Source organism: Myotis nattereri (genome assembly GCF_964212035.1).
Source record: "Myotis nattereri genome assembly, chromosome: 11".
Taxonomy (NCBI): domain Eukaryota; kingdom Metazoa; phylum Chordata; class Mammalia; order Chiroptera; family Vespertilionidae; genus Myotis; species Myotis nattereri.
The window spans coordinates 64703713-64720910 of NC_138086.1; the positions used below are offsets into that span (position 1 = coordinate 64703713).

The 17198-nt window shown below is 54.0% G+C and overlaps 1 protein-coding gene across 1 annotated transcript; it reads left to right on the forward strand.

Moving 5' to 3' along the window:
- Positions 1–6989: 6989 nt before the first annotated feature.
- Positions 6990–16832, forward strand: GHRHR (growth hormone releasing hormone receptor; the record flags this gene model as incomplete). The annotated part of the gene is made up of 13 exons (XM_081101911.1): positions 6990–7046; positions 7329–7431; positions 7550–7657; positions 8319–8416; positions 9437–9534; positions 10254–10386; positions 11695–11848; positions 12071–12131; positions 12692–12761; positions 13427–13518; positions 14059–14188; positions 14715–14756; positions 16707–16832. 13 exons carry the CDS (start codon positions 6990–6992, stop codon positions 16830–16832), a joined length of 1272 nt encoding a protein of 423 aa, XP_080958037.1.
- Positions 16833–17198: the final 366 nt, after the last annotated feature.

Consider the following 17198-nt stretch of genomic DNA (forward strand, 5'->3'; position numbering starts at 1 on the left):
CGCTTAGCAGGTGCTCCTGCCGGAACCATGATTTCTGTGCCACAGAAAACTCCCTTTGCGACTGTGACCCGGAAGCCTTAAGGCAGAACCTACGTTGCCACGCGGAGGCCAAGGAATCACAGTGGCCTTGTGAGTGGCACCCAGAGGGCACTGAGTCCTCTTCTCTTCCTGAGCCCTGACTCAGCCCCAAATTTGGCCCTGACCTTGACCCCCAGTCTGAGTTTCAAGCCTGGTCCACCTCAGACCCCAAACAGATGGCAGGCTGAGCTGCAGCCCTGAAGAGAGATTGAGCTCTGACTGTGGCCCCATGCAGAGCTGGTCTCGGGGCCCCTGTGACAGTGGCTGATGGCGCCAGACCGCAGGTGCCCTGCAGAGCCCCAGCGAAGGGGGGGCGGGGTGCCCTCTCAGAGGGCTTCTGTCTGCAGGGATCCATTCTGAGGTTCCAGGGCCCCTGCTCTGCCCCTGAGGTGAGGACAGAGTTGGGGAGCTGGGTGAGGAGCTAAAACTCGGCCAGGGTTTGGGGTCACTCTGGCCTTGCCCTGAGTACCCTCTGCCTCCAGCTCAGCCCAGCAAGGAGCATCTGGCAAAGTATCCAGAAATAGCCGCTCCCCAAGGCCTGTTACTGGCTACAAGACACCCCCCCCCCCGCCCCCCAGCCCCAGAGGTGGGCAAGCTGGGAGCCACCCTGAGACAGGGCTGCTGCCCTGGCAGCCATCAGGAGGGGCTGCGTTTGCGCATCATGACCACCGGGGGCACCAGACACGGGCAGGACAGAAGCCTCTGTGGCGGGTGCTCTGAGAACTGTCCATCCCTCTGGGAGCCCACCTGCTTGTGGGACAGACAGACTTGACCCGAAGTCTCCGGTACCCGCCCTGTGACAGGGGAAATGGAGCACTAGGGACTGCGATCTTTTAAAACTTTTAATTGTACAAGGGTGGCACTATTGCTTTTTCTGAAAATGAGTTTCTTGTAGGTAGCGTATAGTTGGGTCTTGGTTTTTCTTTCAACCTGACAATTTCCTTCATTGGGGCGATGAGTCCATTTAGGTTTAATTTTTTAATGAATACTGCTGGGCTCACCTCGGCCGCTTTGCTCTTTTCTCTCTGTCTCATCTGCTTTTTGTATCATTTTCATTCCTTTTCTCTTTTTTATTAATCAGTTTTTACATGATTCATTTGCTCTCCAGGCTAATTAACCATATCTCTTTGTTTTATTTTATTTTTTGCTGTGGGAGATCAAGAATTTCCAATCTATATCTTTAACTTATTACACTCTGCCTTCCAGCTCTCTTATATTGTTTCACGTAGAATAAGAACTTTACAACCGCACATTCCATTTTCCTACTTTCATCCTTTTTTGCTATTATTTCACATTTTTTACTTCTCATATATGCCATAAACCCCCTAATATATTAATTGTAGCTTTGCTTTAAGTAATCAATTATTGTTTTCCCTTAAAAACTATGGAGATTATATATATATATATATATATATATATATATATATATATATATATATAATAAAATTTACCATTTAAAGCATTTTAAGTGTACAATTCATTGACCTTAAGTACATTCACAAGGTCGTGCAACCATCATCACTATCTACTGTATCTCCAGAACTTTTCATTTCCCAGAAACTCACACCCGTGAAGTAACAATTCCCCATCCCCCATGGCTCCAGGCCCTGGTAACCTCTGTTCTACTTTCTGTGCCTATGACCTGGGTGACTCTAAATACCTCATATAAGTGGAATCACGCAATCTTGTCTTTTCGTGTCATGGCTTATTTTCCTCAGCGTAATATGTTCAAGGTTCATCCGTGCTACAGCCTGTGTCACAACTTCATTGCTCTCTATGGCTGAGTAATATTCTATTGTAGGTATACACCACATTTTGTTTATCCATTCACCTGCTGATGGACACTTTTGACATTTGTGACTAATATCGCTATAACCTTTGCTTGGGTACAAGCACTGTTGGGGGGCCTGCTGTCCATCCTCCTGTATGTATGCTGAGGGGTGGAATTGCTGAGGTGGACAGCAATTCTGTGTTTAACCTTTTGAGAAACTGCCAATCTGTCTTCCACAGCAGCTGCGCCATTTTACAGCCCCACCAGCTTGCATGAAGCTCCAGTTTCTCCACATCCTCACCGACACTCGTTATTTTCCTTTAAAACGAGACAGGCGTCCTGGCGGGTGTGACGCCCTATCTCACGGAGGTTTTGATTTGTATTTCCCCAATGACCAATGGTGCTGGGCTTGTCCTCCCGTGTATATCATCTGGGGAGAAACGGATGTTCAAGTCTTTTGCCCATTTTTGAATTGGATTGTTTATTTTGTTATTGTTGTTGAGTTATAAGGGTTCTTTACATATTCTGAATACTAATGCTTTGTCCGATGTATGATTTGCAAATCTCTCCCCCACTCCATGGGTTGTCTTTTGACTCTCTTGGTAGCGTCCTTGCCTGCACAAAAGTTTTTAATTTTTATAGCATCCAGTTTGTCCCTTTTCTTTTGTTTCCAGTGTTTTGGTGCCCTATTGAGTAAGCCATTGTGAAATCTAAGGCAATGGGCTTTTCCTTGTGTTTCCACTAAGAATTTGTGTCTTAGCTCTTGAATGTAGGTCTTATTCATTTCGAGTTAACTTTTGTATATGGTATAAGGCAGTGGTTCTCAACCTTCTGGCCCTTTAAATACAGTTCCTCATGTTGTGACCCAACCATAAAATTATTTTCATTGCTACTTCATAACTGTCATGTTGCTACTGTTATGAATCGTCATGTAAATATCTGATATGCAGGATGGTCTTAGGCGACCTCTGTGAAAGGGTCGTTCGACCGCCAAAGGGGTCTCGACCCACAGGTTGAGAACCGCTGGTATAAGGTAAGGGAGGCTCCAACTTCATTTTTGCACGTGGTCTCCAGTTCTTCCAGCACCATTTGTTGAAATGACTCTTCTTTCCCCATTGAATGGTCCTGGTAGCCTTGTCAAAAAGATCAGTTGACCATATTGGCGAGGGTTTATTTTGGGTTCCTCATTCTATTCCACGGGTTTACATCTCCCTCTTTCCGCCAGTACCACAGGCCTTCGATTTCAGTAGCTTTGTAGTAAGTTTTGAAATCAGGAAGTGTGAGGCTTCTCACTTTCTCTTTTTGAAGATTTTTTTTGACTTTTCAGAGTCCCTTGAAATTCCATATGAATTTTAGTATGGATTTTTCTAGTTCTGAAAAAAAAAAATGCCTTTCGAATTTTTATAAGGATTGCGCATTGAATCTATCTATCAGTTTGGGAAGTATTGTCATCTTAGCAATATTATCTTACAATTCCTGAACACAAGATAGCTTTCCCTTTATAGTTTTTTGTAAGATCTTTAATTTCTTTCAGTAATGTGTTTTAGTTTTGTATGTAAAAGCCTTTCACCTCCTTGGTTAAATTTACTCCAAAGTATCTTATTCTTTTTGATGCTCTTATAAATGGCATGGTTTTCTTAATTTCCTTTTCAGATTGTTGTTAGTATATAGAAGAACAACTGATTTTTGCATGTCCTGCTACTTTGTTGAATTGGTTTATTATTCCTAATAGCTGTGTGTGCGTGTGTGTGTGCGTGTGTGCACTCTAGGATTTTTTACATGCAAGATTATGTCATCTGTGAACAGCGATACTTTCCCCCCCCAATCTGGGTACTTTTATTTCTTGTTCTGGCACAGTTATTCTGGCTAGAACTTCTAGTACTATGTTGACTAGAAGTGGAGAAACGAAATATTCTTCTTTGTTCCTTAGCTGAGGGAAAAGGCTTGGGTTGTTCATCATGGGATGTGAGGTGCTGTGGGTGTTCATATATGGCCTCTCTCATGTTAGGAAAGCTCACTCTATTCTTAGCATATTGAATGTTTTTTCCTTGAAAGGGTGTTACATGTTGTCAAATGCTCTTTCTGCATCAATTGAGATGGCCATATGTGCTCTTTTTCTTCACCCATTAGAGCCAATATTTTGTGTGTTTCGTTTGGATTTCTTGCTGTTATGGCAGGAGGAGGGTAAATCAGTCCCAGTTATTCTGTCTTGGCTGGAAGCAGAAGTTCCTCAAATATGTTATTTTGAACTCTCCATGTTGCTATAATTAGATTTAATTCATCCTTTTAATGCCTATAAGGTCTCATTGTGTGGATATATTACATCTTACTTCGCTATTCCTTTGCTGTTGGACATTTGTGTTTTGTTGTTGTTGTTTTGTTTTGCTATGTATTATAAACAGTGCTGCCCTCTGGGGCAAAGATCCAGCAGTGAAACTTCTGGGGTGTAGGGTGTGTTCATGCATCGATTCAATAGATCATATTACGTTGCTTTTCAAAGTGGGTCTATCAGTCAGTGTTCACGCCCATCTGCACAGCATAGAAGTACCATTTCCCCACATGATTTCCAAATATCGCATTATCAGACATTACAGTGTTATGCAGTGTGATAGGTGAAAAGCGTAGTCATTATTACTTCAATTATTTTTTGTTGTATATTGGTAATGTTGAGCATCTCTTTCTGTTTATTGGCCTTATATTTTACTTATTTTTTTGAATTGTCTGTTTAAAACCTTTGCTCACTTTTCTATTGGGTTATTTTTCTCTTTATTATGGATTTGTGTGTATTTTTTAAAATATTTTTTATATTATCTCTTTGTCATTATTGGTCTCAAATATTCTTTCAGTCTGTGGCTTGCTTGTAGTTTTACCTATTTGTCCTTTCTTGAATATACATTTTTTAAAATAAAATGTTGATGTGGTCAAATTTATTAATCCATAGTTTTCATTTTTTATTTAGAAAGTCTTCTTTCTTCTAAGGTCATAAAAACAAATTCCCATCATTGGGAAAACAATCTTATTTTGTTGTTTTATAGTTAGGCCTTTAAAGCATCTAGAATTTATATTTCATAAATATGAGCTAGAGACGGAACCTTATTTTTTCCTTACAAAGCCTCATTTGTTCTAACCTTATTTGCTGATAGTTCATCCTTGTTCTGTGCTACCATTAGTGACTGCCCACTGTGGGCTAGGCTCTGCATGAGGCACTTCATATGCCTTTCCTTGACTACTTATCCAATCAACCCTATAAGCAAGGTATCATCCCATTATTCAGGTGGGGAAACCGAGTCTCAGAAAGGTTAAATAACTTGCCCAAGGTCACACAGCTAGCAAGTGGTGGAGGCAGAATTTGAACCCCGAGTAGATACAGAGAGAAGATGGGAATTCAGTGACCTGGCCTGTTCAGCAGGGACATGGGCCTGGGGACCCTTGGGGAGCAGGAACGGTTCTCACCCTGAATCCTACTGTCTCTGTGAACTGGGTAACTCCTTCTGTGGTGCGAGGCCCGTCCCGTCCATTGTAGGATGCTCACCCGCATCCCTCCTTCCTGTCCTTTACAGTCAGGAGCACCTTCCCACTTCTCCCTCCTCCTTGCCCTTGACCTTGACCCTGGTCTGTGATAAAGAAAACGGTCAAATATTGAGAAGTAGTCCCTGGGGGATAAATTGTTCCCTGTTAAGTATCACTAATTCAGATAATAATCATTATTAAGTATCAATATCACTTACTAATCATCATGAATGCTAATGACACTGACACTAATGATCAATAGGGATTAATGGTAACATTTGTCCTTGGGCTCTTGCCTCTTTGTAGCTGAAGGACAGAGGTTGTAGCTTTCCCTCTGAGTCGCACCTTCTCAGGGCTCTGCCCCGCGCCCCCTCCCCCCCCCCCCCCCTGCCTGTGAGTCCCCCAACACCCCCCTCCCCAGCTGTGAGAGGCGCTCACTGCAGGTCTTGGACCCGGGCGCCCGCTCGAGCCGGTGCCGCTCTGCGTCTTGTTCACGGGGAAGCACATGTGAACATTTGTGCAAAGGCGGGGGCTCTGGGGCTCGGGGTGGCTCATGTTTTCTTTTTAATATACTTTGCTCAACACCTTGTTGCCGACGAAGACAGATGGAAACATAAAACCCCGCTGATGCAAACGATCCCTCAACCCAGACGTGGCGGCGAGGGGCCTCCATCATTCATGACTCGCGGCAGCTGTAAACACGTCTGGGGTCACCGGCGGCGTCCAGCGCAGCCAGCTCTGGGGACGCCGCTGTCAGCACCTCCCATGCGTGGACCATGGAAAAGTGCATTCAGATCCCAAATGCTGCGCGTGTCAGGGCCACCCAGAGCCCCGCCTGTAGCGTGGCCAATGGGGCGTCCACGCTGAAGGTCTAAAAGTATAAGAACCATCAGGTCCCAGATGTTAAGAATAATTGAAGGCTGTGTACGTCCTCCGTTTCTGTGGCTAACAGTCTTGCCCCGTTCTGCTTGGTCAGTGCACGAAGAGCTGTGCAAGCCCCGTTCCCTGTTGCCCCGAGGAGCCCTGGGGAGTTTGACCCTCCACCCCCAAGCCCAGGGCCTTGCTGCCTGCAGGCTTCACCCCACCATCCAGGCTGGCACCCTTGCAAAAGGAGGTCCTGCCAGCCCACACAGGGGTGTGGTCACCCCCTCATTCTCCTCTCCAGACCCAATGACACCTTGCCCCAACCCCGCTGGGTCCTGCAGCCCTGAGCCCACCCTCCAGCCCTGGCTGGGGCTGGGAGCTCCCTGAGGGGGCCCACGTCTCTGGCTTCTTCTCTGAGTCTCCTTCATCGGGGGGGAGGGCTCTCCTCAGAACGAGCCAGCGGAGTGGCAAGGAATATCCACCCACCGGGGCAAGATGTGGCCTGTAGTCGTCCCCTCCCTGGGCCCTGCTGTCAGGACAGACAGCCGATGGACTATGGAGAGTGGAAGGGCTCCGCCCCTCCCAGCTGGGGACACGGAGTCCCGCACCAGGGCCGGCAGAGCTGGGCACGGCGTCCTGCAGTCCTGCTGAATATTCAGCTGGCCTGTCCCCTCTGTGGCTTCTGCCTGTGCAGTCGGCCACCTGGGAGGGGAGGGACAAGGGCCAGGCTCAGAGGCTGGCAGCAGGGGCTCTGCACGCTCCCACCATGGACAGCAGGACGTGGGGGGCTGGCACCCTCTGCTTGCTGGGCCCATTACCAGCCGTGAGTAGCCAGCCCAGCCCCTCCTGCCTCTGGCTGGGCTCCAGAGCCTTGGGGGCACAGGGGGTCCCCACTGCCCTTCCCAGGGTGGGAGTCTCTCCCACCAAGCAGGCGGCACCGTGGCTTGGAGAACTCCTGACCACATGCTCCCTCCTTCCCTTCCCTTCCCTTCCCTTCCCTTCCCTTCCCTTCCCTTCCCTTCCCTTCCCTTCCCTTCCCTCCCCTCTCCTCCCCTCCCCTCCCCTCCCCTTCCCAGAAGGGCACCCTGTTAACTCCTTCCTGCAGGTGTTGGGCCACGTGCACCCCGAGTGCGACCTCGTTGCCCAGCTGAGAGCGGATGAGAGTGCGTGTCTACAGGCAGCAGAGGGGGAGTCCAACGCCACCCGGGGTACGGGGCTGGAGAGGGCATGGCTTCTTCGATTCCTCCATCGCCCCCAGCCTCAAGCTCAGGGTGTTGGACAGGGCTGTCCCCTGGGCTGATCCATGCTGCCCCCACCCCTCTCTAGGCTGCCCCGTGACCTGGGACGGGCTGCTGTGCTGGCCCATGGTAGGCTCTGGCGAGTGGGTGACCCTCCCCTGCCCAGCCTTCTTCTCTCTCTTCAGCTCAGAGCCAGGTGAGGGCTGGGGGTGAAGGTGGGGTGGGGTGGGGTGTTTTCCTCTGGTGGTGCCAGAGGAATGTGCAGACACCCCTGGCCTGAGGGCTGGCAGACCTGCATTTCAACAGCTTCCTCTTCTTGAGTGTGACCTTGGGCAAGCCAGGTGCCTCCCGACCCTCAGCTTCCTGGCCCGTGACCTCGTGACCTCATGACCTCGCAGGGGTGAGGGTTGTGAGCAGAGCACCGGAGGTGCTAGACCCAGCGCCTAGAACCAAGCGATCATTCCCTGGGTGTTAGTGGGGGGCTGGCTGTGGGGTGCAGTGGGCAGAGCCTGCCTACTGGCCAAGATGCCACCAGCTGCCTAATGGGGTGGGGCCCCCACTGCTCTACCTCCACTCCCTGGCCTGGGCATCTGGGGTGGCCGGTCCCTCCTCCTCCCCCTGCCCTTAGGGCCCTGGGGGCACAACTCAGGACTCTGCCTCCCAAGAGAATGACTCTCCGTCTGACCCGTGGGTGACTCTGAGGCCAGAGAGGAAGGTCCCGGGATGTGCCCCAGGCAGGACCTCCTCGAGGGGCTGTGTGTGCAGCCGCCAGGGGCATTCAGGGGCAGAGGCGCCCTATCCCTCCGGGGAGAAGTTGTGACCAGGCCTCTGCTTCCCCACCTCCGCCCGCCCCCCAGGCGCTGTGCAGCGGGACTGCACCATCACCGGCTGGTCCGAGCCCTTCCCGCCGTACCCTGTGGCCTGCCCTGTGCCCCTCGAGCTGCCCACAGAGGAGGTAAGAAGCCTCCTGCAGGAAAGGTCCCCATGGGTGCCCGGCCGCATGCCTGGAGGGGCCGCCTTTCCATTGCAGCCAGCGGGTTGGAGTAGCAGTTACAGCAGATGCCCAGAAGGTGGCAGTGTCTGCAAGAAGGGTCGTTTGCTGATCTGTTCCAGGGGCCACGTTGCTAGGAGGGTGGAGGCACAGAGGGCAGGCAGCAAATTGCTGGCCACCATCTCCTTGGCCACCCTCCCTGTGCCCAGGCTCCAGGGCAGGGAGTCTTGGGTGGTCTCAGTCATGGTCCTGGGACAGCTCCTGCCCCATCTAGTCCTCAGCTGGGGGCAGCGTGCTTGGCTGTGGTGTGGGCAAGGGGGAAACCAGCCCAGAAGGGGCCACAGTGACCCTATGGTAGCTGGCACGGCCACACCTCCGAATGGAGCCAGGCATTTCTGAGGTGCTGCCATGGCCTTCACCCCATATGCTGCCCTCAGCCGTGCGGGGGAAAGCATGAGTCTGACCATTTCTCAGGTGAAAAGACTGAGTCAGAGGGGCTGTGGTCGCCTGCCTCCCCAAGAGGCTGAGCCCTCGCTCCGTCCTCTGCCTGCACCCCTGCCTCTGTCTCCGGGGTCCAAGCTGGACGTGGACCAAACACATGATGGGAGAATGAGCTTCTCCCTATGGCTGTCGCTGGCCGGCCCCTTTACTGGAGGACATTGTGTTCCCAAGCCAAGGAAGCTGATGTCAATACACAAGCCCAGTGCCCTCCTGGCTTCCTCGCTCCCCAGAGATGTGGAATTTCTGCTGCCGCCTGTCCCAGCCTGGGAGCAGCAGCGAGTGAGCATCCCCGTCCAGCCCCTCTGTCACCAGCAGAGGGTCAAGCAGAGGTCACAAACACTTCAGTCCACAGGGAGCTTGCCGAGGCCCCACGGACACCCCTGGTCCCAGACGGCGTTTCAGGGTAGAGCTGAGAGCTTCACCTGCTTGACTGTCCCTCCCCCAAAGGCACAGTTTCTGAGACTCTATCTCGGCTCTCCCCAGGAATCGTACTTCTCCACGGTGAAGGTCATCTACACCCTGGGCCACAGCGTCTCCACCGTGGCCCTCCTGGTGGCCATCGCCATCCTGGTTGCTCTCAGGTTCGCCCTCTGCGTCACCTGCTCGGAAACCTTTGCTGCCTCCTTGTGGTCCACTGAGCCTGGTTCCGTGCCTGGTCATTCAACAGGTTCCCGCATCTGGGCCACGTGGATGTCTACCTTTCCCTTCATTTCCCCACGCGTAGACCCCTCCCAGCATCCCCTCCCAGCTCTACAGCTTTGCTCCTGTGAAGCGGATTCTGTTTGCTTGTGACGCCTGCCTCCTTTCTCCTCAGTGTGTTTACAGCGAAGCCCAGCTCCCACCCTCTTCTAGGAATCTTCCTTGCCTCCTTCTTGCAGCCCTTCTTGATTGTTTCAAACCTTTGACCACTGACCTTTTCAAGTTCCCCCCGCATCAGACTTTAGGGTCTGAGCCCCATGACCTGGCCTGTGCTGTTCTCAGTCCTTGGGGGTGAGCCTCATCTCCATAGTTACCCAGGGGCTGCCCTGGACAGGGTCCTGCCACTTGCGCCTCTGTCCCCAGACTACGAGCTCCCTGAAGGCAGGGGCTGGAGTTGCCTGTCCCCTCGCCTTCCCTGAGCCCGGGCAGGGGTTAGTCAGATGTCTGGCAAGGCTAAAACTCAAGGTCAGCCCAATTCAATGGAATGCAAGCCAACCAAGTCCACTCAGCTCCTCCCTCCCGCCCTCCTCCCTGCTCAGCCTCCTCCCGCCTGCTGCCCTCTCCCATTCGCCATCTGTTCCTCACCCTCCCGCCCCTGCAGGAGGCTCCACTGCCCCCGGAACTACATCCACACCCAGCTGTTCGCCACCTTTATCCTCAAGGCGGGAGCCGTGTTCCTGAAGGACACCGCCCTCTTCCACGGCGAGGACACGGACCACTGCAGCGTGTCCACTGTAACCGCCACGGTCGGGGCGCGGGGTCGGTGGGGGTTAGAAACTCGCTGCTCCTGCTGGAGCCTGCCCAGCCCTGTGGCCAACCTGGGCTCGGCCTTGCCGACTACAGACCAGGAACCGCCCCCACCTTCCCACCCTAAAGCCTCATGCCCTTTCCTGGACTAGGGTGCCTGTCCATGCTATTTCCCATAGTGCACTCTCCACTCCATATCCCACCCTAGACCATGTCGCTCCGCCAGCCTTTTCATTTCACCCTGCCCCTGGCACTTGTCCGTCCGTCCATGGCGAGGGACTGGGCTGAGTGGGTGCCTCCCTCCGAGGGCACAGAATGGACCAGGTTATGAGGGCACCAGCTGGAGGGAGCTGAGAGCTAGGGGAGAGCGAGGGAGGACTCCAGGGAGGCGATGGCTTGGAGTTGGGTGGGCAGCAGTGGCAGGGGGAGGGGAGGGAGGACATGTTACCTGGAAGGACCAGAGTGAGCAACCGCACATACAGGAGAACCTGTGTGTGTCCAAGCAGCGGGGAAGTCATCACGGGGGAGGGGAGGTGGGAGAATGTGGGGGACAGGAAATGAAGGCAGTTGGGCAGAGTGTGCAGGCCCAACCCTTAGAAGGTACCGGAAGACTGTGCTGGAAATGAACAGATAAGTGAATGAGCAAACCAACGATGACCTGAATCAATGAATGAAAGCATGATAATAATAGTGTGGACTGAGCACTTATATGCTAGGTATTACACTAAATGCTTTGCATATATTGTCACCTCTTCTTTCCTGCATCTATTTCCATTTCAGTTCATTTATAGATGACAATTGGCAATGTCATTGGCTGCTTAGTGGTGGGACTGGGGCCAAGCCTGGGCCACCTGAGCTCAGAGGTGGTGTGCCGCACCCCTGGCAGCTGAGGGGGTCCTGTAGGAGCAGAGGCCGGGATGGAGGCGTGGGCGCATGTGCGCACATGTCTGCAGGATGGAGCTGTGCACGAATGCATGGTGTTCCCTGCCCACAGCCCTAGGGACTGACTGGGGCTCAGGAGAGTTGGGGTGAAAGTGAAGTAGTAGCAATCATATCTAGCTTCCATCCAGGCTCATGAGGCCACGAGAGAGGTGCTGGAAGTTTTCCTTTTACAGACGAAAAGCTAAAAGCTAAGGTGCGGGGAGGTGACCAGCTAGTAGAGGGTCATTTTGAGCCCAAGCGGTCAGGTCCCACATCTGTGCCCCTCACTGCATCCCCTCTGGGGCAGCCAAGTGGAGGGCCCGGGTGGGGTAGGGAGACTTGGGCAGGCTCCCCATGGGCGTCCCGGCCCGCAGGTGCTGTGCAAGGCCTCTGTGGCCAGCTCCCACTTTGCCACCATGACCAACTTCAGCTGGCTGTCGGCAGAAGCTGTGTACCTGACCTGCCTCCTGGGCTCCCCGTTGCCCAGCACCAGGAGGGCCTTCTGGTGGCTGGTTCTCGCCGGCTGGGGTGAGTCCCTGGGCTGGCTTGGGCACCGTGGGCGAGGTGGAGGCTGGACATTCCCAGCAATCACTCAGCAGCCCTAGAGTGATTGTTGGGAAAGGGACCCCGGGCTCTGCCCTGGTCCCGCCTTCACTGCACCCTGTGTGGTGGGCAGGGGTGGTGGGAGGTGGGCGCAGGTCTCTGAGCCGAGATGTGGACCCTCCCTCATGTCCCCTCTGTGCCCCACAGGGCTTCCCCTGCTCTTCACTGGCACGTGGGTGGGTTGCAAGCTGGCCTTCGAGGATACTGCGTGAGTCTGGGTGACCTCCTCGTCACACCCGTGCCAAGTCCCCAGGGGGTGTGGGCTGGCCTATCAGGAACATGGCTGTTCCCAGGCCAGAGAGGAGGAGGGCCCAGTCCTGCCTTCAGGATCTCCCAGGCTCGAGAGTGTGGTAGATGCAGAAGCCTTCCATGGGTAGCACAGGAGGGACAGGAGTCTGAGTGGGAGGGGCCTCAGATTCTTAGGATTTGGGGGTTCAGGGAGAGCTGAGGGTAGGGGTGGGTATAAGTGGGGGCCTCCTGGAACAGAGGAACTGTTGGCAGCAGCAAGAAATCAGCAAACAGACTGATTTTCCAGGAGTTTATCCTTCTAGGTGGAGACAATGGGTGAGCCCAGCATGGATTGGGGCGCCCCTCTGAAAGGGGCCCAACTCTCTGAGAGACAAGATAGTCTGTGGGGGAGGGGGGCCTGGGAGCTCCAGAGGCAGAATTAGAAGCCAGGAGGCCAGCAGGTGGAGGGTGTGGAGGAGAGGGTGCATGGGTTACCATGGCAAAGGCACCAGCCTGAGCCCTGGCCTGTCCTCTCCATAGGTGCTGGGACCTGAACGACAGCTCCCCCTACTGGTGGATCATCAAAGGGCCCATCGTCCTCTCTGTTGGGGTCAGTTCCTGGGGCCAGTGTCCTCTCGCTTTAGTCAGCCAAGCCCCCTGGGTCCACCGCGGGGCCCTACATAGTAGGAAAAAGGGCTCCAGCTGTGAGGCCCTCTCTGGACCTCAATCCTATTGGGCAAACCTGGGGGGTGGTCTTGGTCAGCACTCAGGCCCCTTCTGCCTCAGACTATGGACGAACCTGGTGCCTGGTTGCAGCTCACTTACTACTGCAGCGAGAGGCTGGGCGTGCAGGCGGGGGGACCGCTGCGGCTGAAACCCACCATCTCCCATGAGGAAACAGGGCAGCCAGGACTGGTTGGCATGGCCTTCGCGAATGTGCCCATTTCCCCAACTTAGCAACCGTGCTAAATGAAGGCCAGTGCTTTGTGCTGGGGAGCCCCTGGGAGGTGCTGAATGCAGGATGACAAGGCCTGACCTCCCACCCTTGGCCCAGGATGGAAGGGGGGACCCTGAGCCCCTGCCCTCAGAAGTGGGCACGTGGGACCTCCCAGCCTCCAGGCTACATGTTCTAGAGCAATGATCTGTGCACCCACCCACCTGCACAGCCCTGTGTCTCTAGGACTTGGGGTTTCTGGTTCCCAAACGGACTCCACCCCAGGTCACCAGGCCCACCCTTGACCTTTGCCTTCCACCTTCCTGCACCTCTGTTTCCAGGTGAACTTTGGGCTTTTTCTCAATATTATTCGCATCCTGCTGAGGAAACTGGAGCCAGCTCAGGGCAGCCTCCACGCCCCGTCTCAGTACTGGTACCGTGCACGCATGTATTGGGGGATCCGGGGACATACCTGGAGCATGAGTCAGGGTGGTTCTGTTTTACTCACGATGAGGCAGTCACGATCCTGGCCTGGGCTCCTCCCCATGTTCCCCGAGACAGACTAGCTCTGTTCCTGCCTCCCAGGAGATTGTAGGATGGGAAGGATAGAGGCTCCCAATAGGCTGATGAGTGCTGGGATCAATGTCTCTGAAAGCCTGCAGAAGGAGAGCCTTTCTAGAGGGGTGTGGGGGCAGGGGTGGTCAGGGAAGACTTCCTGGAGGAAGTGGTCTTTGAGCTGGACTTTGAAAGACGCATGGACTTTGCCTGGAATAAATGGAGATGAGCATTTGGTATAGGGAATAGGAGGACCCAGGAGCCCAAAGCAAGGAGGTACAGGCTGCATGTGGGGAGGACGGAGTTCCCCAGGGTGTAGAGTTGCTATGCGGAGCTGGTGGGAAGAGAGAGTAGGCAGGGGGCAGGTGGGAGTTTGAAGTTCTAGCCTTGGGAGCCTGAGGCTTGTCCTCTCCTGCAGGCGTCTCTCTAAGTCAACCCTTCTCCTCATCCCGCTGTTTGGAATTCACTACATCATCTTCAACTTCCTGCCTGACAGCGCTGGCCTGGGCATCCGCCTCCCGCTGGAGCTGGGACTGGGCTCCTTTCAGGTGAGGCCCACAGGTTCTTTCCCTCCTTGGTGGGAGGAAGATGCTGCTGCCAGGGCTGCTGGGCTGGCCATTCTTCCTTCCAGCCATTCCTCTATTTACTCAACTATCTGCCTGCCCACTTTCTACCCGTCCATCTCCCCATTCATTCAACTACCCCTGTACCTATCTACCCACCCATCTACCCTCCATTCATCCATCCATCCATCCGTTCATCCAATCTATTCAACACTTGCTCAGCACCATCATATGCCAGGCTCTGGGCTCAATACTGGGGGATGCACAGATAAAGACAGTCCAAGAAATTAGACCTACAGTACAGACTCAGCAGGTTTGCTATAATGATTACACGAAGCAATAGCCTAGCACATAGTAAGTGATGCAGCAACCTTTCCTTTTCCTCAAAGACCGGGCTCACGCCACTGCCTGGGAGGAGGAGGCGGGGGTGGGGGGAGGGAGTAGAAAAACCACAAACACCGTGAGGCCAGGCCACGGTATTCTGATGGGTCCTTTCTCTTTGGCCCCACAGGGCTTCATTGTGGCCGTCCTGTATTGCTTCCTCAACCAAGAGGTATGTGACTCTCCAGGCTGTTCTTACTCATCGATCCTTCCCTCCCACCATCCTAAGACCCCTGTCTCCTGCTCAGACCCTGCCCATCCCAGCTCAAGCCAAACCTTGACTCCTGTGATCCTTGGCAGGAGCCTGTCCTGAGCTGGATCCAGCTGAACCTGAATGCTTCCTGTTAATGTCTTCTACCCGTCCCTCTTCTCAGCTGGGCCGTTTACTCTCCATTCAGCAGGGGGTGGGGGAGGCCTTTTAGGATCAGAAGAGGGATCCAGGGGTGGGCTCTGTGTTCCTATAAATTGAATAAAAGGGAAAGTGGGAGAGGGAATAAGCCAGATCCAGAAGAGAGAAAGAGAAAGGAGACAGAGGAACCAAGGAAGTCAGAGGTGGACATACAGGGATGTAGGAAAAAAAGAATTGGCTGCAGAAACAGGGAGGATGATGGAGGGACACGGAGAGAGAAGGGACCTGGAAGAGAGTCACACACAAAGAACAGCCCAGGCAGAGGTGGACATGCTCAGCACAGACGGAAGACATGGTGGCGATGCACATGCAGAAACGCGGAGAGATGGCAGAGGAGCCAACGAAAACACCCCACGCAGAAGGTGCCAGGCATAGTTTCCTTAGGACAGACTGGCTTTGTGGGGAGAGCTGGGAGGACTGAACTCAGCGCCCCAGATGGCCAGGCCTGGCGCTGTGGGCACAGGCAGAGCCGGGGGCTCCCTCTAATGGCCATGGGTATGTTGTGGGCTCTGCGTTCTGCTGGAGACCTAGGTGTATGTGCCTGACACCCCCCTTCACCCCGACCCCCAACACACACCCTCCATCCTCACACCACCCTCCCCCTCTCCCCTGTTGTGGGGCACTGCCCTCCCCTCACCTGTCACGCCTGTGTCTGACTGGCTCCCTCTCCTCGGATCCTCTTTGCTCACACTCCAGACTCTGGCTGATGGGCCCTGGGGATGCAGGGAGAGGAACGGCTCTGGGTGAGGCTGGTGGGGCCTGGGAAAGGGGACCCCACAGAGATCTGTAAAGGACTTTCCCAGGATGCAGTGTTGAGGACCAGATAGTTACCTACTGCTGGTGATGAGGAGCGTACTACCTCTGAATAGCCCTTTCTGTTGCCAGACAGCTCACCTTGATGTTGAACAGAAACCTGTCCCCCTTTTGCCCTCACCGCAGCCTCAGCTCCCTCTGCCCCGACAGCCCCATGGAGAAGCGAGGGTGCAGACCTTGCCCCCTGCACCTCCCGGGCCACCTTGCTTTTAGTTCCTGTCGGTCTCTGCACTGCAGGTGCTCAGGCGGCATGCGGAGCCCCCTCTCCCTTGAGGCCATGTCTCTGGACAGCTTTCCCAGCGGCCACAGCTCAGCTCAGTGGGCAATGGCAGGGCTGAACCCCAGAGCGGGGGATGGTCTAAGCCAGTGGTCAGCAAACTGCGGCTCGCGAGCCACACGCGGCTCCTCGGCCCCTTGAGTGTGGCTCTTCCTAAGCCTTAGGAGTACCCTAACTAAGTTAATAACAGTGTACCTACCTATATAGTTTAAGTTTAAAATGTTTGGCTTCCAGAAGAAATTTCAATCGCTGTACTGTTGATATTTGGCTCTGTTGACTAATGAGTTTGCCGACCACTGGTCTAAGCTATTCAGGGAGGACAGGGTAAGTCATCTGGCCAGAAACTCAAGAAAGCACCCATGCATGTCTTTATCTGGGCCCAGACAAAGGCAGAGCTAAAAGGTAGAGAAAGGAGCTAAAGGGAAGGGCCAGAAATGTATCCGGGAAGGAGGAAGCAGTGCCCTTCAGGGCAGTGCGTAGCAGTGGCTGTGCCAGCCATGGCTTCTCCTGCTGGGAGCCTGTCTGTCTCTCCTGCATGGCCTCTCCCACACTCGCAGTCCCCCTGGGGGTGAGTAAAGGTGTGGCGGTGGGACCTGTCTCACATTTCGCCCCTGTCCCTGGAGGTGCGGACTGAGCTCTCACGGAGATGGCGCGGCCACAACCCTGAGCTCCTGCCGGCCCGGAGGACCCATGCCAAGTGGACAGTGCCCTTCCGCTCGGGGACTAAGGTGGTGACATCTGTGTGCTAGGCTGGCACATCCCGTGCCGGGAGTCCACACCTGAACTTGGACAGCTGCAGCGGGTCCACCATGTTCTGAAGGAGTGGGACCTCCTGGGGACCCCAAGTTCACAGCCCCGCCCCAGCCGCTGCCCAGCCCTAGGCAGGGTGGCCCCTCTTACCTGTCCTGTCCCTGACTCTCCCCCCCCCCCCACCCCTCCCGTCCTGCTGGAAACCAAGATCAATAGTAATTAATATAAATGTGAGGAGTCTGGCAGAAGGCTAGCCGGTACTCTTTCTGATATTCACAGGGTGAATATTTACATTTTATTACTTGCTGCCGACTCAGTGGCCTAAAGCAAACTCCCCCCAAACCTGACAATCTTACTGTTTACTA